The sequence below is a fragment of the Furipterus horrens genome, unplaced genomic scaffold (assembly GCF_987537825.1).
Source record: "Furipterus horrens unplaced genomic scaffold, mFurHor1.1.pri manual_scaffold_1, whole genome shotgun sequence".
NCBI classification, from domain to species: Eukaryota; Metazoa; Chordata; class Mammalia; order Chiroptera; family Furipteridae; genus Furipterus; species Furipterus horrens.
Genome location: NW_028327171.1, coordinates 130,099,930 through 130,118,788, shown reverse-complemented (window position 1 = coordinate 130,118,788; position 18,859 = coordinate 130,099,930). Strand labels below are relative to the sequence as shown.

Sequence of the window (18,859 nt, the reverse complement as noted above, 5' to 3'; positions counted from 1 at the left end):
ATGTGTTTTGGGCAGAATATGAGCATTTCTACATCTTGAAGTGCCTCTGAATCATCAAAGACAAATTATGTCAACTAGCATTTAAGGTTAAGTTGTTTGTAACATAGTCTGTGTATAATTATAACACATACATGTAGGTTATAATTAATTGCCTTTAAACCATTTTTACATACATCATTTGATTGCTGTTAATTGCTGTTGGGAAACATAAATTTTATAGAAGCACAATGACTTGTTCAAGGTCATTTAGTTAGTGAATAGGAAAGCCTGGACTCAAACCTATTTCTTGTACTTTGAGCCTTTTATATCTTGGTGAAAACTGGGAGCTAGTGCTTAATACATATAATATAGCCTTACTAACCAGAACCATCAATCTCAGTGGAGTACAGGGATTAACTGTGTCTCATATGGCAGAATGCATTGGGTGTTCAAATGCTCATTGACAATAATGATGTGTGTCTTCCACCATTCTTTCTGAATTAACCTGTCCCAAAGGAAATGTATCCAATAATGCTCCTCAAACATATTCAAATTAAACATTTTTAAATGAAATATCAACAATATTCTTCATGCTTCAGTTTTCTACCATTGGTTTTTGGGCTCAACAATTCTTGGTTATGGAGTGTGATTTTGTCCATTTGCTCTCATGGAATTTGCAGAAAGCTTCTATGTGCACAGTAACAGAATGATTCTGGCTGATAGACAGAGGACGGGTGTGGAGCAAGTGTGGCATGAAATGGACTGTTTGCTTTTTTCCGCAGTCTGCTGATTCAACCTGCAAACCAATTTCCCAATACCACGAGCAAAACCCATAAAAACACAGGGACCTCTATAAAGATGATTCTGACATTTGCATCCTGTAGAGGTTTTTAGAGTTGAGAGAGCCCAGTTCTATACTTATTATTTAGGTCTGGGAATTTTTGGCTTCAACACTTGTTCCTAGTTATAAAGTTAAAAACAAAGGTCTAAACACTGTTCACGTGGATAGTGAAAAACATGTTCACTTTTTGCAGTGACCCTGAAAACAGAAGGGGATTTCTTATAAATCACAAAGGAAAATAAATAACTTCACCCATGGAGGGAAAGAGACAGCTTGAGAAAAGGGACTTTGGAAAAAGGCTGTCTCTAGACAGCAGTCTTGTGGTAAGTACTAAATATTCATTTACCACTCTATATGTTTTGGCTTAAAATGCATTATTCTTTGACTGTTATTTCCTGAACCCTGTGCTTTTGAAACCTCTATTCCAGTTACCCCATTAGCAATACCCCCTGGGATTTTGTTTCATTTATTTTTTACAGAGTCAAAAGCCAGTAAATTATTGGAATGTTTGTATAGTGTCTTAATAGGCAAATGTCATAATCTGTCAACATTAAATATAATTACATTAATTCCAGCCGAAGTAGACTTTAACCTATACAAAAACACTACTGTACAGCTGATGCCAGATGCCAAGCCTATATATAGTTGTTCCATCACCCATTTTTCTTAACTTTGGGGATAAGTTGAACAAGAATTCAACAGAGCTTCAATTATTGAGGAGCGAAGAAACTGAGATCTTCCTAGGTATGTAAATTAGTTTAATTATCCAAAGCTTTCTTCTAAATGTTTTAATGCTGATGAGAATCATTCTTAATTACTTGGTTGGGTTTGCTTTTGTGTATGAGAATCTGGTTAGTCTAAGGAAATAAGCTAAGTCACTGATTTCTGAAGGTTAGTCATTCACAGTCTCTGAGCTAAGATGTGCAGGTTACCTCTTCTATTCTATAATGCCTATAAATAGAGCAACAAATCAAATCAAGAAAATCACTCTTTTCCCTTTTGCTCATGTACTAAAATAGAAATCAGCTTGGTTCCTTTGTTTGCATGTTGTATAGGGATGTGCTTTATTCATTTGTGTACTCCCAGCACCTGGCCCGGACTCTGGATCAGAGTAGGTGCCCAGTAAAATATCTGTTGAATTGATTTATCAGTACTTCGCCTACACTCTGTTGCTGTAGATCCTACCCTGTCAATGTACAGATTAGCTATTTACCCCATAACTGCTGAAGTTTCATATCACAAAACTTCACAGGTGTGAGTTTCTGAGGATTGAGAAAAGAATTGCATTAAACTTTTTGGTCTAGTTCTTCTCTTATTAGAGGCAACTTCTGTATCTCTGTGGACTATGCACTGAGCAGCATTTTTTTCAGAGACAAGAACTTTAATAGTACTTTAAGTTCTCCTCCCAATGGTTATATCTTCATCTCTTATGTGTTTCTATCTCCAGGTAGAATGTGGTGAAAATTTGTGTGTGTGTGTGTGTGTGTCTGTGTGTGTGTGTGTTTGTATCTGTTCCTTTTGCAACTTCTGGGGAGTTAGTATAAAAATATAATTTCTCAGTCTCTTCTTTGACAAGGAAAATACTTTTTATATATCAACCTGCCATTGGGGTCTGTCTTATGCTTAGGCAGGGGACAGAGATGTCTATGTAGCATTATGTGAACAGCACAGGAAAGGTTCTCTTAACCCCCAAATGTCAGTCTCTAAAGCCCAAATTCTGCCTTTGGTCCCAGAGAATATGCCAAGACCTTATCAAATCAAGCATGCTAAGCTATTGTCGTTCAATAATTCATAGTAGCACTCATTAATATAAGATTTTGGGTCACTCCCAAATGTCATCCAGATGCGCAGAGTTTTGTTGAGGGAATTGGTTAACGAAAGGACACAGAACACAGAGTGCTGGAATGCAGGGCTGGGTTGGGGCAAGTAGAGAAGGGAGGAGTGGATTGGTATGAAGGCATTGGGTACCTGAAAATCAGAGAAAGAGGAAACAGTCTAAACGAAATCTTTGCCCACATTTGTATTTTGCTTAGTAACGCATTTGACTGTGAGTATAAATCAAAGCTTGTCATATTACCAGTGCTAGCTGGAAGCCCCAAACCAAGCTTGCGTTCCCATTGGCATATTGTGCTACCCTAAGTGTGGGGGCTGTGAACATGTGTCTTGATTACAGCCTAAAAGAACACTGCAAAACTGAGAACTTGTTGCTTGGCACCACCTAAGAAACGTAATCCTGTTAAATCTCACTAAATGATGCTTAGGAGAGTTTATACACTAGAGAAATATCTTTCTTGTTTCGTAGAGGCAGATTAAGTGTTACATCTTCATGTGCATATTGGGGAAATCCTGACAATAAGTGTGCTCACTTATGACTACGTGGCCCAGTGTATGGGGGTGCTTACATGCTATTCAACGTTACACTATTAAGCTGGGAGATTATAATTTTTTCTCTGTTTTAGTATTATGTTCTTTCCTCATATAAGATACTGCTGCTGGGTCAATGACAGTAAGAGGACTCTTGAGCATGAGACCTATTGGAAGTTTCTTGAATAAAGTTTATTGTGACTGTCAGAGAGAAATGAAGGAGGGGGATGAGATAAAAGCTGACTGGTCTATACATAACTTGAACCTAAGACATGGCCCTCATTTTGGCTTCATGCTGAAATCATACAAATAACTACACAAGGAGGCCACAAGGATGATTTTAGGTAAGGGTTGCAGGGAAATATAAGAAAAAAATGAAAGAAACATCTGACATCATATGAGTCACTCTTTATTCCCAAGGTGTGTGTATTTTATTTTACTTTGTTCTAGTTTATGTTATTTTTTTAAACCACAGTCTACTAAATTGGGAATGATTTATCCAGTCCCCTCACTTTGCAGGAGTAGTTAATATCATGAAGTTAAATGCTTTTGCTGAGGTTGTATAACCAGGATACAACCAAGAGTAGAACTGAGGTTATCTACCTGTCACTCCAGTTTTTTGTCTATCACTTTGTGTGTAATACCCCTATAAGAGAAGATGTCCTTTTGGAAAACAGACTAGAGGAAAGAGAAACATTAAATTCTTGTCTTGAAATTCCACTGCCATAATCATTATGACTCATATTTTTGAGAGTGAGAAGACCCAGAGGTAATTTGCACTTTCAGATTTTGCAGGAAATAATTTCTCATAATGGACTGCGAGAATAAGGTACTATTAACTTCATTACACTCTTTATTTTACATAATCAAATCATGGAGTGTCAAGTAGAAATTATAGCTTTCTTGTAACAGCTTTTAAATTTTTAGGCTGGAGGAACCAGAGAATAAAGGAACTCAGTTTCAGATATTTTTAAAAAACTTCCAATTGGGGGATATGAGTTTCTACTTCTTACAATTTTGCTCTCAGGACATGACACAGAGGAGAGTTTGAATGAATGAGTGTGAGTGTATGTGTGTATATGTGTGTACACTGGTAATGTTGACATATTCTTTGATGTTGATAATTTTTTACTTGATAAATCATCCTTTTTAAGAAGAAAGTGACAGGTAAGTGAAACTGAAATGAAAAATATGTTTCAATGTGGGGGGTAAAGATCCTGAGAGAACAAGTGAGTACAAGTGTGCGTCCACCAATAGGAGTGCGCTGAATAGCTGCTTATTGATGGCAAGTAGAGACTTCTCTCTGATAACAATAAAAATCATCCTAGAAATCGAAACCTCTTCTTGACCCAAAGCTGTTAAGCTCACTCCAGGATGCTTTTTGATCAGTAAGAGTTAGCATTTCACACTGTGCTTTTTTATTTGCAAGAATCGTTCCCAGGCTTCAGGTACAGCTATTTGACATGTGCAGCTATGATAGCATTTAACTGATGAGAAGGCTGGGGAGTGTTATCTTCTTTACCAGCTCACATTTCAGTTGCAAACATTCTCTTTTAATTTGAGGGAAAAGTACTTTTTGCTTTTAAGCACAGATGTGAGTAGCAATTTCTCTTATGAATGATGTATTTCTTTGTGGTATTCCCATTCCTTTGTTCCCACCAAAAGAAAGACAAATATTGGCTATGCTAGACACTCAGCTATGATAGCTGTGCAATTTTGATAGACTTGTTGGAGCAAGACAAGTCCCACAAAGGTCCTTCAATTCATCCTTCATCCTCTTGATGGTTTATATCCAAATCATTAGAGTAATTAGGCCTTCCATAGGCATGCATTAATTAAGTCAATCAACAAGCACCTTTGAAAATCTGCTTTATATTTAAGGTGTTTTTGTAGCTGTGGAATGTGCTGTATAGGTGCCATTTTTCTTCTCCAGATCCACAGCATCCTTCCGTATCTGATTGTGCACCCATGGAGGATGTAGCATGTGGATCTTGTCAAAAGGATCTCTGGTTTTCTGGGACCTGGTTGGGTTTGACTGATGAGAGGACCCAGCAGGAGATCAAAAGTTGGGAGATGAAAGTAGTCAAGGTCACTGTTTCTCTGTTCTCTTCCTGCCTGATTGTGGACCACTGTGACAGGGCTTCTCTGTGTATGGTCACAGCTTTTTGCTGGGCGGTTGCCTAGTTACCTCTCTCACAGCTCTAGCTACAGTCATAACCACAGCTCTCTCTGTGTTCTCACATTTCTATTTCTTCACACCCCTTCTAGACTTCTTGGTACTAATGACTCCTGGGTGTTGCCATCCCATCTCATATATGTTTGCTTTAGGTCTATCCACAGTTTATTGAATAATTCCTTTACCAACCTCTCCTCAATTATGAGTGGGCTATCTCTTTCCTGCAGCGTACCCCTGACTTATATAAGGAAATACTCCTCCTCAAAGTATTTATAGTTTATTTGTGGAAGCTGATCTAATATGCAGGCAAGATAATTTAACATGAAGGAGGTGCTGACAGTGATAAGAGCTGGGATTATTTTGGGACATGGTAAAGAGGAACCATGACGGAGCTGTAGTTAGAGCTGTGCTTTGAAGCAATGGAGAGAATTTCATAGGTAAGGATTAGATGGGAGAGAAGAAGGATGTAACCCAAGGTATTATTCTATACCCCTGATGACAACTCATTTCATCACTGAATTATTTTTTCCGCAGGGAAACTCTTTCATGTATAAAATCGTGATGGTTAGTTTTGTAGGTCAAGTTGACTGGGTGGCCTAAGGGATGCCAAGATAGCTGGCAGAATGTTATATCCAGGTATGTCTGTGAGCGTGTTTCCAGAAGAGAGTAGCATTTGCATTGGTAGACTGAGTAATGAAGGTGGCTCTCATCCATGCGGTGGGCAGCATCTCATCTCTTGAGGGCCTCACTATAACAGAAAGGCAGAGGATCGGTTGGGTGAATTTGCTCCCTGCATGAGCTGGCACATCCATCTTCTCCTGCCCTCACACATTGGTTCTCCTGGTTCTTGGCCCTTTGGACCTGGAGTGGGACTTGCACCTTGTTCGCAGGCCTTCATGTTTGGACTAGAAATATACAGCCAGCTTCCCTGGGCCTTCAGCTCTCAGGCAAATGATGGGACTTCTCAGCCTCTATAATCACAAACCAATCTCAAAGCAGGAGTTATCAAAGTCTGTAAAAGGCCAAGGAGTAGCTATTTTAGGCTTTGTAGGTCAAATGAGCATACACAACTACTCTGTTGTTATAGCAGTAAAGGAGCCACAGACAATACATGAATAAATAGGTGTGACTTATATTCTAATAAAACTTAATTTACAAAAACAGGGAGCATGCTGGACTCTTAATAGCTACCTGTCCACAATCACGTAATGGGAAACTTGAAAGTGCAGGTTCACTTTTCCTGAGGACTGACTTTCTGACTTGTGACTTGTATCTACCTTCAGGACATGCAATACACCCAGGGAGGCAAAGGAACAGGTTTAGGCTGTTAAGCAAAGATGCATGAACCCAAGTGGCAAGAAGTTGAGCATCGGGAAATACCTAGTTTAAAAAGCTGAAAACTCACCAAGACATTTTCTAAACACAAGATAGTGGCATTCTGAGTGTTGCTCAGTGCAGCCAGTGGATAGTGAAAACTAAGAAAAACTCTACATTTTGTTATGCTTCAGATATGCTTGTAGCCTTCTTTACTCTTTTGGTGTTGCACTTAGACCACATCTCACTGTAGAGATGCTATTCAGAGCACACACTACCAGCTTACTAGAGAAGGTTTCTAGCTAGCAAATTCCAGTTGCCCTTGACCCTTTCTACTACATAAAATCTGGTTTACTCATTGCCCCTGACCATTGGGTAAAGGCCAAGTTGCCCAGTGGAAAGCCTCACCTTTGTTCTATGGTATCAGGATTGTTTAAGATTTCCCAAGTAAGTATCAAGGGGAGGAGGGTCAAAGAATGAGAGAGAGCTTTTTATTCTGCAACTGCTTCTTTGCCCGTAACAGGGTTAGTATCCCAACCATTTCCTAATATCCCAAGAATAACAGAGACCATGAACTAGAGCCAGATGTTGGAAGGTTGGTGGTGTTTGAGGATTCAGTCAAGGCCTCCTTTGTGGGGAAAAAAAGTGGAGAACAGACCAACGTAGGTTAGGAACCTTTCTAAAGTGGTATGCTGACTCTTTGACTGTTCTCCCTTAAAAATGGGAAGTGGTAGAGTTAGAAAAGTATCACATTCTTAAGTGAATGTTTACCTAGTTAATCTGCTCACCAGCCTCACTAAGCCTATCATGGAAGGTCAAGAACATGCTGGAGAAATGTCCTGTCCACCTGCTTATTCTCCAGCAGTACAGATTCCTGGTGACCATGGGTAGATTTGGGGCAGATGGGCTGGGGGAAGGCAGGGGAGTCTTGGCCAGGTGGGCACAACCCACAATGCCTGGTTGCTAATGGTCATAATTAGTCTCCAGACAGATAGGAAGAGACCAGAACCTGACAACAACAGTGCTGGTAGGTGGCTTCGAGATTTGAGCAACACTGCTGCTGAGGACGGAGTCTAAATGAAGGGCAAGACAGAGTAGTGGAAGCAGAATACATCCAGGCTGTGAGCATGGAATATGTCAACAGTAGGGGCTGACAGAATTTAACATTGAATCCATTTTAAGCAGAAAGCTCATTATATTCAGGCAGAGAATCAGGCATTGAGTTGAGACCAGGATGGCTTCCTTCCCTTAGTAATAATAGCTGAAATTTATTAAGGTTCACTCTGTGAAATTTATTGAGGCACTCTGCTCAATGATTTAGATAGAAAATGCCATTTAATACTCATGACAGCCCTTTAAGGTAGGAACTCTATTCCTATTTTACAAATGAGAAATCTGAAGCTTAACAAGTTAATTAACTTCCTCAAGGCTATAGAACTGGTGCAAGATAGAGCTGGGATTTCAACTCAGGTCTGGCTTCAGACTATGTTGCCAATGCATAGCTAGCAGCTCAGAGGCAGGGACCATTTCTATTCCAGTAATGGGGAGCTCCTTGTGTGGGGCTTCCCAATCTTGGAGAGCCCCAGCCTCAACAGGGCTAGAGGTTTACCTGTGTATTAGCACAACTGCCATGGTTTTGCCTACCTATGAAAGAGGCCAGGCCTGGTTTTGCAATGTAATTTCAAAGGAGGTGGGAAGAGGAGGTTTTACAAAGAAGAAAGAAGGTATTGGGTTGGCAAAAAAGTCTGTATGTTTTTGTTTTTTATAAAATACAAGACACATTTTCATTTCCACCAGTTACTGATTTGGATATATTGAGTATGTCAGTCATCTCCTGTGTGCTATAACATTGATCATTCTCAATTAATGTCTTTATTTGATCACTGACAACTCCTACTGGTCTACCTGGCTGTGGAGCATCATCCAGTAAGAAATCTCCAGCACAAAACTTTGCAAACCACTTTTGACATATTCACTTAGTCACGGCACTTTCTCCATACACTGCACAAATCATTTTTTTTTTTTTTTTTTTTTGCATTTCAGTTGCATTTTTACCTTTCTTGAAATAATAAAGCATAATATGCCAAAAAATCGTATGTTTTTTTCCATTTTCAAGATTAACATGGCTACACAAAAATTCACCTATTTTGATAATTTTTTAAATGCAAGCTGATATGACAGCTGTTGCAATACAACCTAACAAAAGTGTTAATGAGTAAAGTTAAAGAAAACTAAGCACTACTAGAGGCGTCTTACAGAAAAAACAAATGAACTTTTTGGCCAACCCAATACATGGTCTAGGCCTGAGTGCTGGTCCTAATGTTTTTTTCTGATTAACCAGATCTTGAAACAAACTTCTGTAGAGATTTAAGTTTATAATAGTAGCATGCATATATATATGTGTGTGTGTGTGTGTGTGTGTGTGTGTGTGTTTATATATATATATATATATATATAATATCATGCATCTATAATTCTCTATTTTTACCTGCACGAGGACTGATTGTGATGTTTATGTATACAAGGTGGGATTATTGACTAGAATGTGGATAGAGTAGGGTGGAAGCAACAAATGATGGGGCACATCCAAAGTATAGCTAGATGTCCCCCAGCATGCAATACGGTTTATAACTTCAGTGATGGTCCGACCAGATGGCTGCACATTCTTTTGGCCAGGCTACTGACTAATGGAGGTGGGTAAGGAGCCAACATCATTTCCCATGAGGAGATTCTCTCCAAATTGCCATTTGTTTGCTCACCACTTGCAATTGGTGCTCTATCCTCTGACATTGCCCAAAGGAATGTCTGCCTTCATTATGGTGACTGCTTACCATGAATGACTCTTCTCTTCCCTTCTTATTTCCTCCCTTTCATCATTGAAAACAAGGCAGGCTGCCATCATAACCATATCTCCCAGAATTCTTATATTCATATGCTCTTTTCGTGAGCTTCCCTAATACTTCTGGTCTTTGTCACTGCACTTACCACTTTGTCACATACCTTCCTACTCTAGAGCAGAATTTATCAATCAAGGCACTACTGATATTTTGGACCTTATATTTCTATATTTATTTTTTGTAGGGGGACTACTCTGTGCATTGTAGGATGTTTAGCAGCATCCCTGGACTCTACCTACTGGATGCCAATAGCACCCTCCCCTACTTGTGACAACCAAAATTGTCTCTAGACATTGCCAGGTGTCCCCTGGGAAGCAAAATCAGCTCTGACTGAACTGAATTGTAAGCTCCTAAAGGGCATGAGCTATGTTATACTCACATTTGTGTCCCTTAAGTCTGACACATAGAAAACATTCAGTGAAATGAATGGGCCAGTGAATGAACTTAGCAGCGAGTTCATGAACTCAGTATATACTAGCAGGTGATACTGGAAATGGAGTAAGAGGGAACTACCTGGAGAAGGCACTAAAGGCTGTTTGGGAAGGTTGGAGAGGGTAGATGACACCCTGCTTTCCAGTTTTGTTCAAAGATGATTCTAGTATATGTAAAGACTTTTGTTTTATATCAGAAATTATTAACACAATATCTGGATCCTCTTAAGTCCCAAGGCGCTTGATAGGACAAATTTGTGAAAAAATTCCAGGGGTTTTGAATTCTCTGAAAGACATTGTATTAGATTTTATGTGTGTACATGCATTTTCCTGGGGAGCGAGTCCATAGATATAATCATATTTTCAAAGGTATCTGTGACTTAAGAATAGTTAGGTAGCTTTACTTGCCCTTAGTCTAGCAAGTGTGGCCCAAGACACCTGCACACAGATGGCTTTCCTTGCCCAGGCCACAGACCAGGATTAGAGCAGCTACAGTGATGGTTGTCAGCCTCCCTCAGATGTAGCTTTGGGCACACATGGGGTCTCACTAAATGAAAATAGGAACTAGAACCATTTTGAAAGCCCTTTTCACATGCTGTTATTGATCAATGATGAAATAATGCTTCTATAGCAGAAATAAGTACAAATGAGCAAATATTTGCTTGGCGTGTTCTATGTTTTCTTAGGGTTCAGAGACCTGCTTGTAATTCTCCTGGTGTCTCATTGTCTTTCAGCAATTGGACACATCAGATCATATACGTTTCCATGGCAATTGTTTCTTGCATCACTCTCTGGCAGGCTAAGATCATCCCATGATGGACTCTCTAGTGCTTTGTCCATAACAAGAGGTAGAGCTTTCATCAATTCCGCAGAAGCTGCTCCTCAAACCCCATAGGCACCTGGGTGTTCTCACTGATAGGTGCCTGCTTTTCTTTCTAGAGTTCCTAATTGCACAGGAATTGAGCATATACTAGGTTTAAAAGCTTGTGAAGTATTAAGACTGAAGACTTGGGGACTTCCAGCCAATATGGAAGCATAGACAGACATGCTGCATCTCCCTCCACAACTAAGAAGGAATACAGCTACCTCAAAACTAGAAACCACCAGAAATTCCAGAAAATCAAACTGTATGAAAGTTCAACAAACAAAAATATAAAGAAGAAATACTCATCCAGACAGTTAGGAGGGGCAGAGCCAGGGTGGAGAGGATGTGGTGTGGTGGTGGCGGCAGTGGCAGGTTGGCAGAAAGCACAGTTATATGTTTTAAAAAGTCAGGAAGGGACACCTAGGGAGTTTTTTTAAGCTCCTTACCAGACTGCACAGCTCATGGTCCCAGCACTGGGGAATATCAAGCCTCATTGCTTCTGACTGTGCAAACCAGTAGGGACTGGGGTGGAGGAAGAAACTGCTGGTCTCTCAGCAGAGTCTGCTTATTTAAAAGGCCACCATGGTCCTAGAACATCCACAGACCTACCCACTCTGGGAACGATGGCCAGGTCAACAGCTAGAGGGGTGCCAGTCCCATACGGAAGTGGGAGAAGTGCCTGGAAAAGGTGCGAGAGCTGAGCAAGCAGCATTGTTCTCTCTCAGACCCCACATACAGTGCCACAACGTGGTGAAATGGGTCGCCCTGTACTGACAAATCCCTAAGACTCTGCCCCTTAAAACATAACAGGAGCAACAGCTCTACTTAAGACACAGAGGCAAATAAACACAGGAGCCTGTCAAGATGAGGAGACAGAGAAGTATGACCCAATAGGGAATGGATCAAGGTTCCAGTGGGAGAACTATGTGATGAGGAGATAGCCAACCTAACAGATGCAGAGTTCTAAACATTGCTGATAAAGGTGCTCACAGGCTTGAAAGATACGCTTGAGTATGGCAAACTTGTAAGAGAAGAAGTGAAGGCTATGCTAAGTGAAACAAAGGAAAATACACACAAAACCAATGGTGAAGCGAGAAAACCGGGGTTCAAATCAATGATTTGGAACATAAGGAAGAAAAAAACAGTCAACCATTACAGAATGAGGAAATAAGTACTGAGAAAAATGAGGAGAAGCTTAGGAACCTCTGGGACAACTTTAAATGTGTCAGCATCCGAATCATAGGGGTGCCAGAAGGAGAAGAGGAAGAGCAAGAAATTGAAAATTTATGTGAAAAAATAATGGAGGAAAACTTCCCAAATTTGGCGAAGGAAATAGACATACAAGTCCGTGAAGCATGGAGATTCTAGGCGAGGTGGACCCAGAGGGGACCACACCAAGACACATCATGATTAAAATTCCTAAAGTGAAAGATAAAGAGAGAATCTTAAAAGCAGCAAGAGAGAAGCGGAGAATTGCCTACAAAGGGGTGCCTATAAGACTATCAGCTGATTTCTCAAAAGAAACTTTGTAGGCAAGAGGGGACTGGCAAGCAGTATTCAATGTGGTGAAAAGCAGTAACCTTCAACCAAGACTACTCTATCCAGCAAAGCTATAATTTAGAATGGAAGGGCAGATGAAGTACTTCCCAGACAAGGTGAAGCTAAAGGAGTTCATCATCACCAAGCCATTATTATATGAAATGTCAAAGAGACTTCTTAAGAAAAAGATCAAAACTATGAACATTAAAATGACAACAAACTCAAAACTATCAACAACTGAATCTAAAAAATAAAAAGAAAATCCAACTAAGCAAACCAGAATAGGAACAGAATCATAGGTATGGGGATCATTTGGAGGGTTATCGGCTGGGAAGTGGGAAGGGGGAAAAATGGGGAAACGGTGCAGGAATTAAGAAGCATAATTGGTTGGTACAAAGGAGACAGGGGGAAGTTAAGAATAATATAGGAAAGGGTGAATCCAAAGAACTTATATGCATGACCCATTGACGTGAACTAAGGGGGGTGGGATTGCTGGAGGGAAGGAGCGTACCGGGCAGAGGAGAGCAAAGGGGAAAAAAATTGGAACTACTGTAATAACATAATCAATAAGATGTACTTACAAAAATAAAAAAGAGTGAAGACTCAAGTATATGGTAAGAAATACAAGGCATGATTTCTGGTTTACAAAGCTTTTAAAAAGGTGTGGTTACATGTTCATAAATCATAGTCCTATAATCTCAGGAGGTAAACAGTGGTGCAAACAGCAAGAATGATGGAATTTATAAAAAGGAGGTTGCTCTTCTTGCTGTACTAATCAGGGACAGCTTCCCCAAGGAAGAAAGCTTTCATATCCTCTGTTAGGAAATTGGTCCAGATTCAACCAATGGTGTCCCTGAGTTTCCTGAAGCAGAAATTTATTGAGAAAACCACGGTGTCTTAAAAGAATAGTGCATGACTCCAAGGTGCCTAGCTTATATTTGAGGAATTGCTGAGACCCTAAGAAAGCTCCATTGTAATCCTGAATTAATTGTCTTAACTTTTCTTTTGTCCCCTGTAGCCACCCCTCCCACCCTTCTGTTAATATTCTCTTACTCATACTTCCTGGTGCATGGCAGAATTCATTCACTGCTAAACCATTTTGATTTCTTTTCTTCTCATTCACTTATCAGTATGTTATATCAACTCGTCGTCGTCGTCGTCGTCGTCGTCGGCAGCCGTCCGTCTCGAGAGACGATGGTGTAGCTTCTTAAGAGTCTATCTGCACCGCCGAGAATGGCTGTGCAGTCCGACTCGGGAGTGACATGGTATCTGTCTCCTCCCGTGTTGAATCGACATCTTGTGATGACGCTGAAGCTACAGAGCCTGGGCAGGGTAATATGGAGGGTCTGCTGTTGCCCATGCAGCAGACCCCCCCTCTCTTCGCAGCTGAAGGGTCCAAGGGAAAGACGGAGTCGATACAGCTTGGGTTCAGGTGCGCCGCAGGAGTTGCCGGTGTTGACTACAACGTCAAACCGCCTTAGGGACTCCGGCTCCGGATTTTCTGTCGGGGTTTACTCCCTTAGCCTTTCCCCTGAAGAGGTATGCCGCAAGGCAGCGGAGGTTTTTTGGAGTCAGAGTTTTCCTTCTCTGGTTATATCAAATATATATATATATATATTAGCTATATTTCAGTGGCCTGTCTCACACTAATTTACCAGCATGTGTTATCATGCATCATTATCAATTAATATTTATTAACTGCACTGGGTTCATGGCTGTGGATTAAGCAGTATTTTCATTGCTTTCTGTTGAAATGCCATGTTCTATTGCCTGGGATCAGCTTAGCCAGTATTTAGTATCGTTCTGCCAGTTTTCTCTTCATGTGACAGCCCTCATATTCATCCTGACTTCAGTTAATATTTCACAAGCAAATCCAGGGGCCATTGTACTAAAACATTTCACTTAACACCAGATGCACTGCCTCCATTCTGTCCCTTTCATGTGCTAATTCTGCAGTTCTCTCCTAACACAATCACTTGTCTCCGCTGCTCTGTACAAGACCAAACAGTGGTTCCTCCTGGTTCTTTCACATTCCAGGCAGTTCCAGATGTTTCCTCCTCATAAATTTCAGTTCCTTAACTAGGCTTAATGGATCATAATTGTCCATTTCCGAAGATGCCTCTGAGGTTTGCCTGCCTTCTGTCTTTCAGCACCTTTCTGGTTCTTAGTTATAAGCAATTGTCTTCAGCTTGGTAGGTTTTCTAATACAGTTAATTGATTGACTGCTCTCATGCACATAGATGTGCTAAGGAAATGAAATCATTTGGTCTGATAAATTCTGGGCTCCATCTGTCAGAGCCAGCAGATAAGTAGGCTCAGGGACTGTTGCTCTTGCTGGGAGGAGGGGTGTTTTCAGAGGCCTGCCATCCCTCAACACAGCGAGGCCGTGAAGACTGGCCATAATCCAGGATAGATGGGTGCGAGGCTGAGCAGGAAGTCCTTGAAGGCATCAACTGTGCATGACTGGGACCTGGCTCATGCTGTCCTTTCTTCCTCATTGAGTGCAGTCCCAGCAAGATGGCTGTGGGAAGTAGCTGTCTGGAGATCTAGGCTAACTTTGAAACTCCACTGGTAGGTCCCTGAGGCAGACCTGTCTGGCCTCATTTCTACTTGGTGAAGTGTAGCAAGAAGGACATGAAGGTAGGAGAGAGCCAAATCTCTATGGTTAGCATGTCTTGCCCTCTAAGCAGGACCTGAATAACTTGCCATAGTTTTGTCTACAAAAGCTATATCCATAACATTGTTTCCTTACTTACTGTATCAGTTGCAGTCCTAGAAGGAAACAGATGGCACACTCAAGCATGTGATGGAGAAGGGCTTAATAAAGGGCCTCTTACAAAGGAGTGGCAGGGTGTAAGGGACTCAACAAGGTAATAGTGCAGCACCCTGAGGCTACAAACAGTGGGCGCCATTACCACTACTGTGCCTGAAAGGGCAAGGAGACGCAGTGGCCACAGAACCATGGGGCCATAGGAGAGAGCCACTTGTCAGGAAATGTCCTTAGGTGGTGGTATGCAGTCAACCAATGGCAGCCCAGTCTGGAGGGAATAAGAACATAAAACCTCCCGCTGCACTCCCTACCCGCTCTCCAGGGCCCTGCCAGATTCTTTCACTTACTAAACCCATAGGAAGCCAGAGGGAAAGGAACCCCGAGCAAGGAAGAGAAGGTTGGAAAGTGGATATGTGGAGGCCAACAGAGTATATCTACCCCATTGATTCTAAATAATATATGTCTCACCTAGCCCCTCTCTTCTCACATTTCTAGAATGAGAAGAAAATATAATCCTAAGTCAGACCAGTTTATATCTATATATTATTAGAACTGGGTTTCTATGTGTTACTTTGTTTTAACCAGAATAATATGCTGTGACTCCTTCACTACACAAGTTCCATGTGGCCAGTGACATGGTCTCTTCTCTCAGAGGTGCTGATACGAATGCCTAGGGAGGGCTCTGTGTGGTGTGGTGGGTGGAATGTGCTATGGTGCATTGATCGCTGCATTACAACGCCAAACGTGTACATTTGAACTTGAGGTGAACTCTTTAGTAGATCTGTGGCCTTCACTGAATCTCTGTGCCCTTGGTAGTGGGGTTGCCATGAGGGTACAGTGAAATAAAGATCAGGAAGTTGTTTTAGACATGGTAGGACTCTATGTAAAGGAAAGGTACTATTCTTACGGCAGTTGAAGCAGCCCTGCTAGGCCTCAACTTATCAGAAGTCTAAGCAACAGTGGCAGCTCTAAGAAGAAACATGTATTGAGGGCGTCTTGTGTCCAGCACCCTCATTTTAAAGGCTTCAGTGGAAATAGATTCCATGGAACATGTGGAAAGAACATGGTCTGGCTGGAGAATCAGCATGAACCAGATTTGAAACTCGGCCTCCCAGTAATACCTTGCCTACGTGAGGTTGGCCATGTTACTTTACCTTCTCTGAGCCTCTTTGTCCTCATCTGCATGAAGAGGTGATAATGTCTTACTCCAAGGGCTGCTAGGACAGTTAAGAGAAAGAATTCAATTAGCACACACAGTATTGTGCCTGGAACGCAGTCTCTTCCTCTGCACTGACAATATGTCGAGCCGCCTGATGTGGCATCTCCAGATGACCGTTCTCTTTGTCTGCAGATGGAAGGGAACATTCAGAAAAAAAAAAAAAATAAATTTAGTGTTTGGTTTGCAGATATTCATATATAGTGTTTAAAAACTGAATGGCATATCATGATGTTATCAGCCCGAAATGTTCACCAGGCGTTAACTACAGGTTGTATCTAATCAAACCTTTGGATTCCCTTCTTCTTAGTCCAGTTGCTCAATAGTTGCCTATTAATGAGCGGTACTGCAGACCTTCTTATGCAGAGTGTTATATTTTTCTGGAACTTTTGGCCTACTGCTCTCACCCTTGAAGCCCAGCCAATGTCTATTTATAACATGCAGTTTTATTCCAAAGGCTTCCAGAAGTGCCGGGAGCCTTCCAAGCAAGTGCACAATGACTCCCTGTGCACAGGGCTTGCTGGGTCTCTGCCTCAGGCCCTGTGCCCCTGATAGAATCAGGCTGGAGACTGGCTGCAGAGCCCTCCTTTGTTTGTCTTATGCCTTCAATTACTTTGAGCTGTGCCAACTTGGAGCAATGGGAGATGAGATTTGGGGAAGGGACTGGGGATCACTTCCCATGTGACTCCCTCTCTTTTCTTCGATGGGGCAAACAGACATGGAGGGGTCGAAGCAGGAAAGATTTTCTACTACATAAAGAGAACGAAAGAGGAAACAGGGTCCCAGTGGCCTCTTGCCAGGCCCCAGGAATGCACCAACCCTGGGAATTGGCCCCTGGCCAAACTCCTCAGAGGCAGCTGACTTGGGAAAACTGGCTCTCTGACTGCTGCCAAGAATCCAGACAATGGTCTTTTGGATATTTCACTTTTGAAAGTTAGGCTTTTGTTTTATTATCACCAAAGGTAACATTTATTGGGCACCTACGTATGCATGCCAAAAGATAAAATGCATGATTGGAAATCAGTGTAACTTAAACTGAGCAGAAACATCAGGGTCCTTATATAATATTTACAGCCTGTTTCTAATTAGGCCTAATCCTTTGCTCAGGTAAGTTGCTACCTTAAATGTGAGCACAAGTGGTGCTGAACTTCTAGAATTAAAATTAGTTTGAAAGTGTTTAAGTGAGCTGTATTATATCACCTGAAAGGGCTGACATAAATTAAACCAGCTTATCCAGTTGTCATTGGTTGAGAAAGGAGTTTGGAAAAATGAAGTACAGGATTGGTATCTTGGAGGAAGGGAAGAGACTGGATTCAGCCGTTGGTTCAGGGTGGAGTAGCCCTGACATATATAAACAGTGAATTCTGGGACATGTAACCATTTAGTATGAAATGATGATGACAGTATTATTGAACAGTCAGATGACCTTAAAATATTCCATGTGTTTTTTGTTCCCATTTGAATGAATGCTATTGATAATAATAGCAACTAACATTATAGAATATTTACTATATTCTTGGTGCTGGACTTAAATATTTTATTTACATTAGCTCACTTAATTTTCACAACTCTACAAGGAGGTCTATAATATTCCCATTATACAGATAAAGAAACTGAGGCCCAGAAATTAAATAATTTGTCCAGAATCACATGGGCAGTAAACACGGAGGTCTGTCTTACTACAAAGCTCATGCTGTTAAAACCTGCGCTGTCCTCATGCATCTTTAGTTCGTTTTAAAGTTGAGAGGAACATACCTCTCTATGCTTTAATCAGTGTAGTTTCTAGCTCCCCTTTCCCACGGCAATGGGGTTGGCTACTCCCAGAATGCCATCTTCTGTAGGGTTCAGTGCCATAGCTTCAATGGCCATTTTATAGTAGCTCTTCTCAAAGCAATTAGTTCCCCCTCAGCTTGGAAGCCCTTTATTCAAATAACAGTCTGGCCTCCCTCATGCACAGAAACCTTCCTTTGCACCGCAATGAGAGATCCTACCAGATCTGAGCAGTGGGAGGATGGGGAAGGCCTCTCTGAAGAAGTACTGGGAAGCAGTGCAGGCCCTCAGCTCCTGCAGTTGATGCCTCCATGCCTCCTTTTAAGAAAGTTCTGTTTATGAATCCAGATTTATATAAAAGATGCAGTTGAGGGTTGCTTTTCCTCTTTCCAGAGAGACTCCTCACATAACAAAGGACTTAACAGAAGATTTCTTTAAATAAACTTTAATGCATTTTAAATTGAATTGAATTTTCAAAATTCTATTTGTGGTAGTAGTTTCCCATGGAGCTAAATATCCAATATCAGACCTTTATTTTTTATTTTCTGTGATGGGAAACAGATCACAGGCAATATTTTGTTGTTGTTGTTGTTGATGATGAAGCATTTTCCGCAGAAGCACTGAAGGGCCTGGAGAGCCTGTCATGGGGTATGGAGGGAGATTTCACACGTGGGATGAAGATGAGAGCCACAAGCAG

General features: G+C 41.2%; 1 protein-coding gene across 1 annotated transcript in view; it reads left to right on the top strand.

Annotated features, from left to right (window-relative positions):
• NCKAP5 (NCK associated protein 5) overlaps positions 1 to 18,859 on the top strand; it is a 1,035,979-nt gene that overhangs the window by 156,620 nt on the left and 860,500 nt on the right. Inside the window, exon 2 of the mRNA XM_090279418.1 lies at positions 1,014 to 1,143. Within this exon, the coding sequence (XP_090135544.1) occupies positions 1,075 to 1,143 (69 nt within the window). The 5' untranslated portion in view covers positions 1,014 to 1,074. The remainder of the gene's footprint in view (positions 1 to 1,013; positions 1,144 to 18,859) is intronic.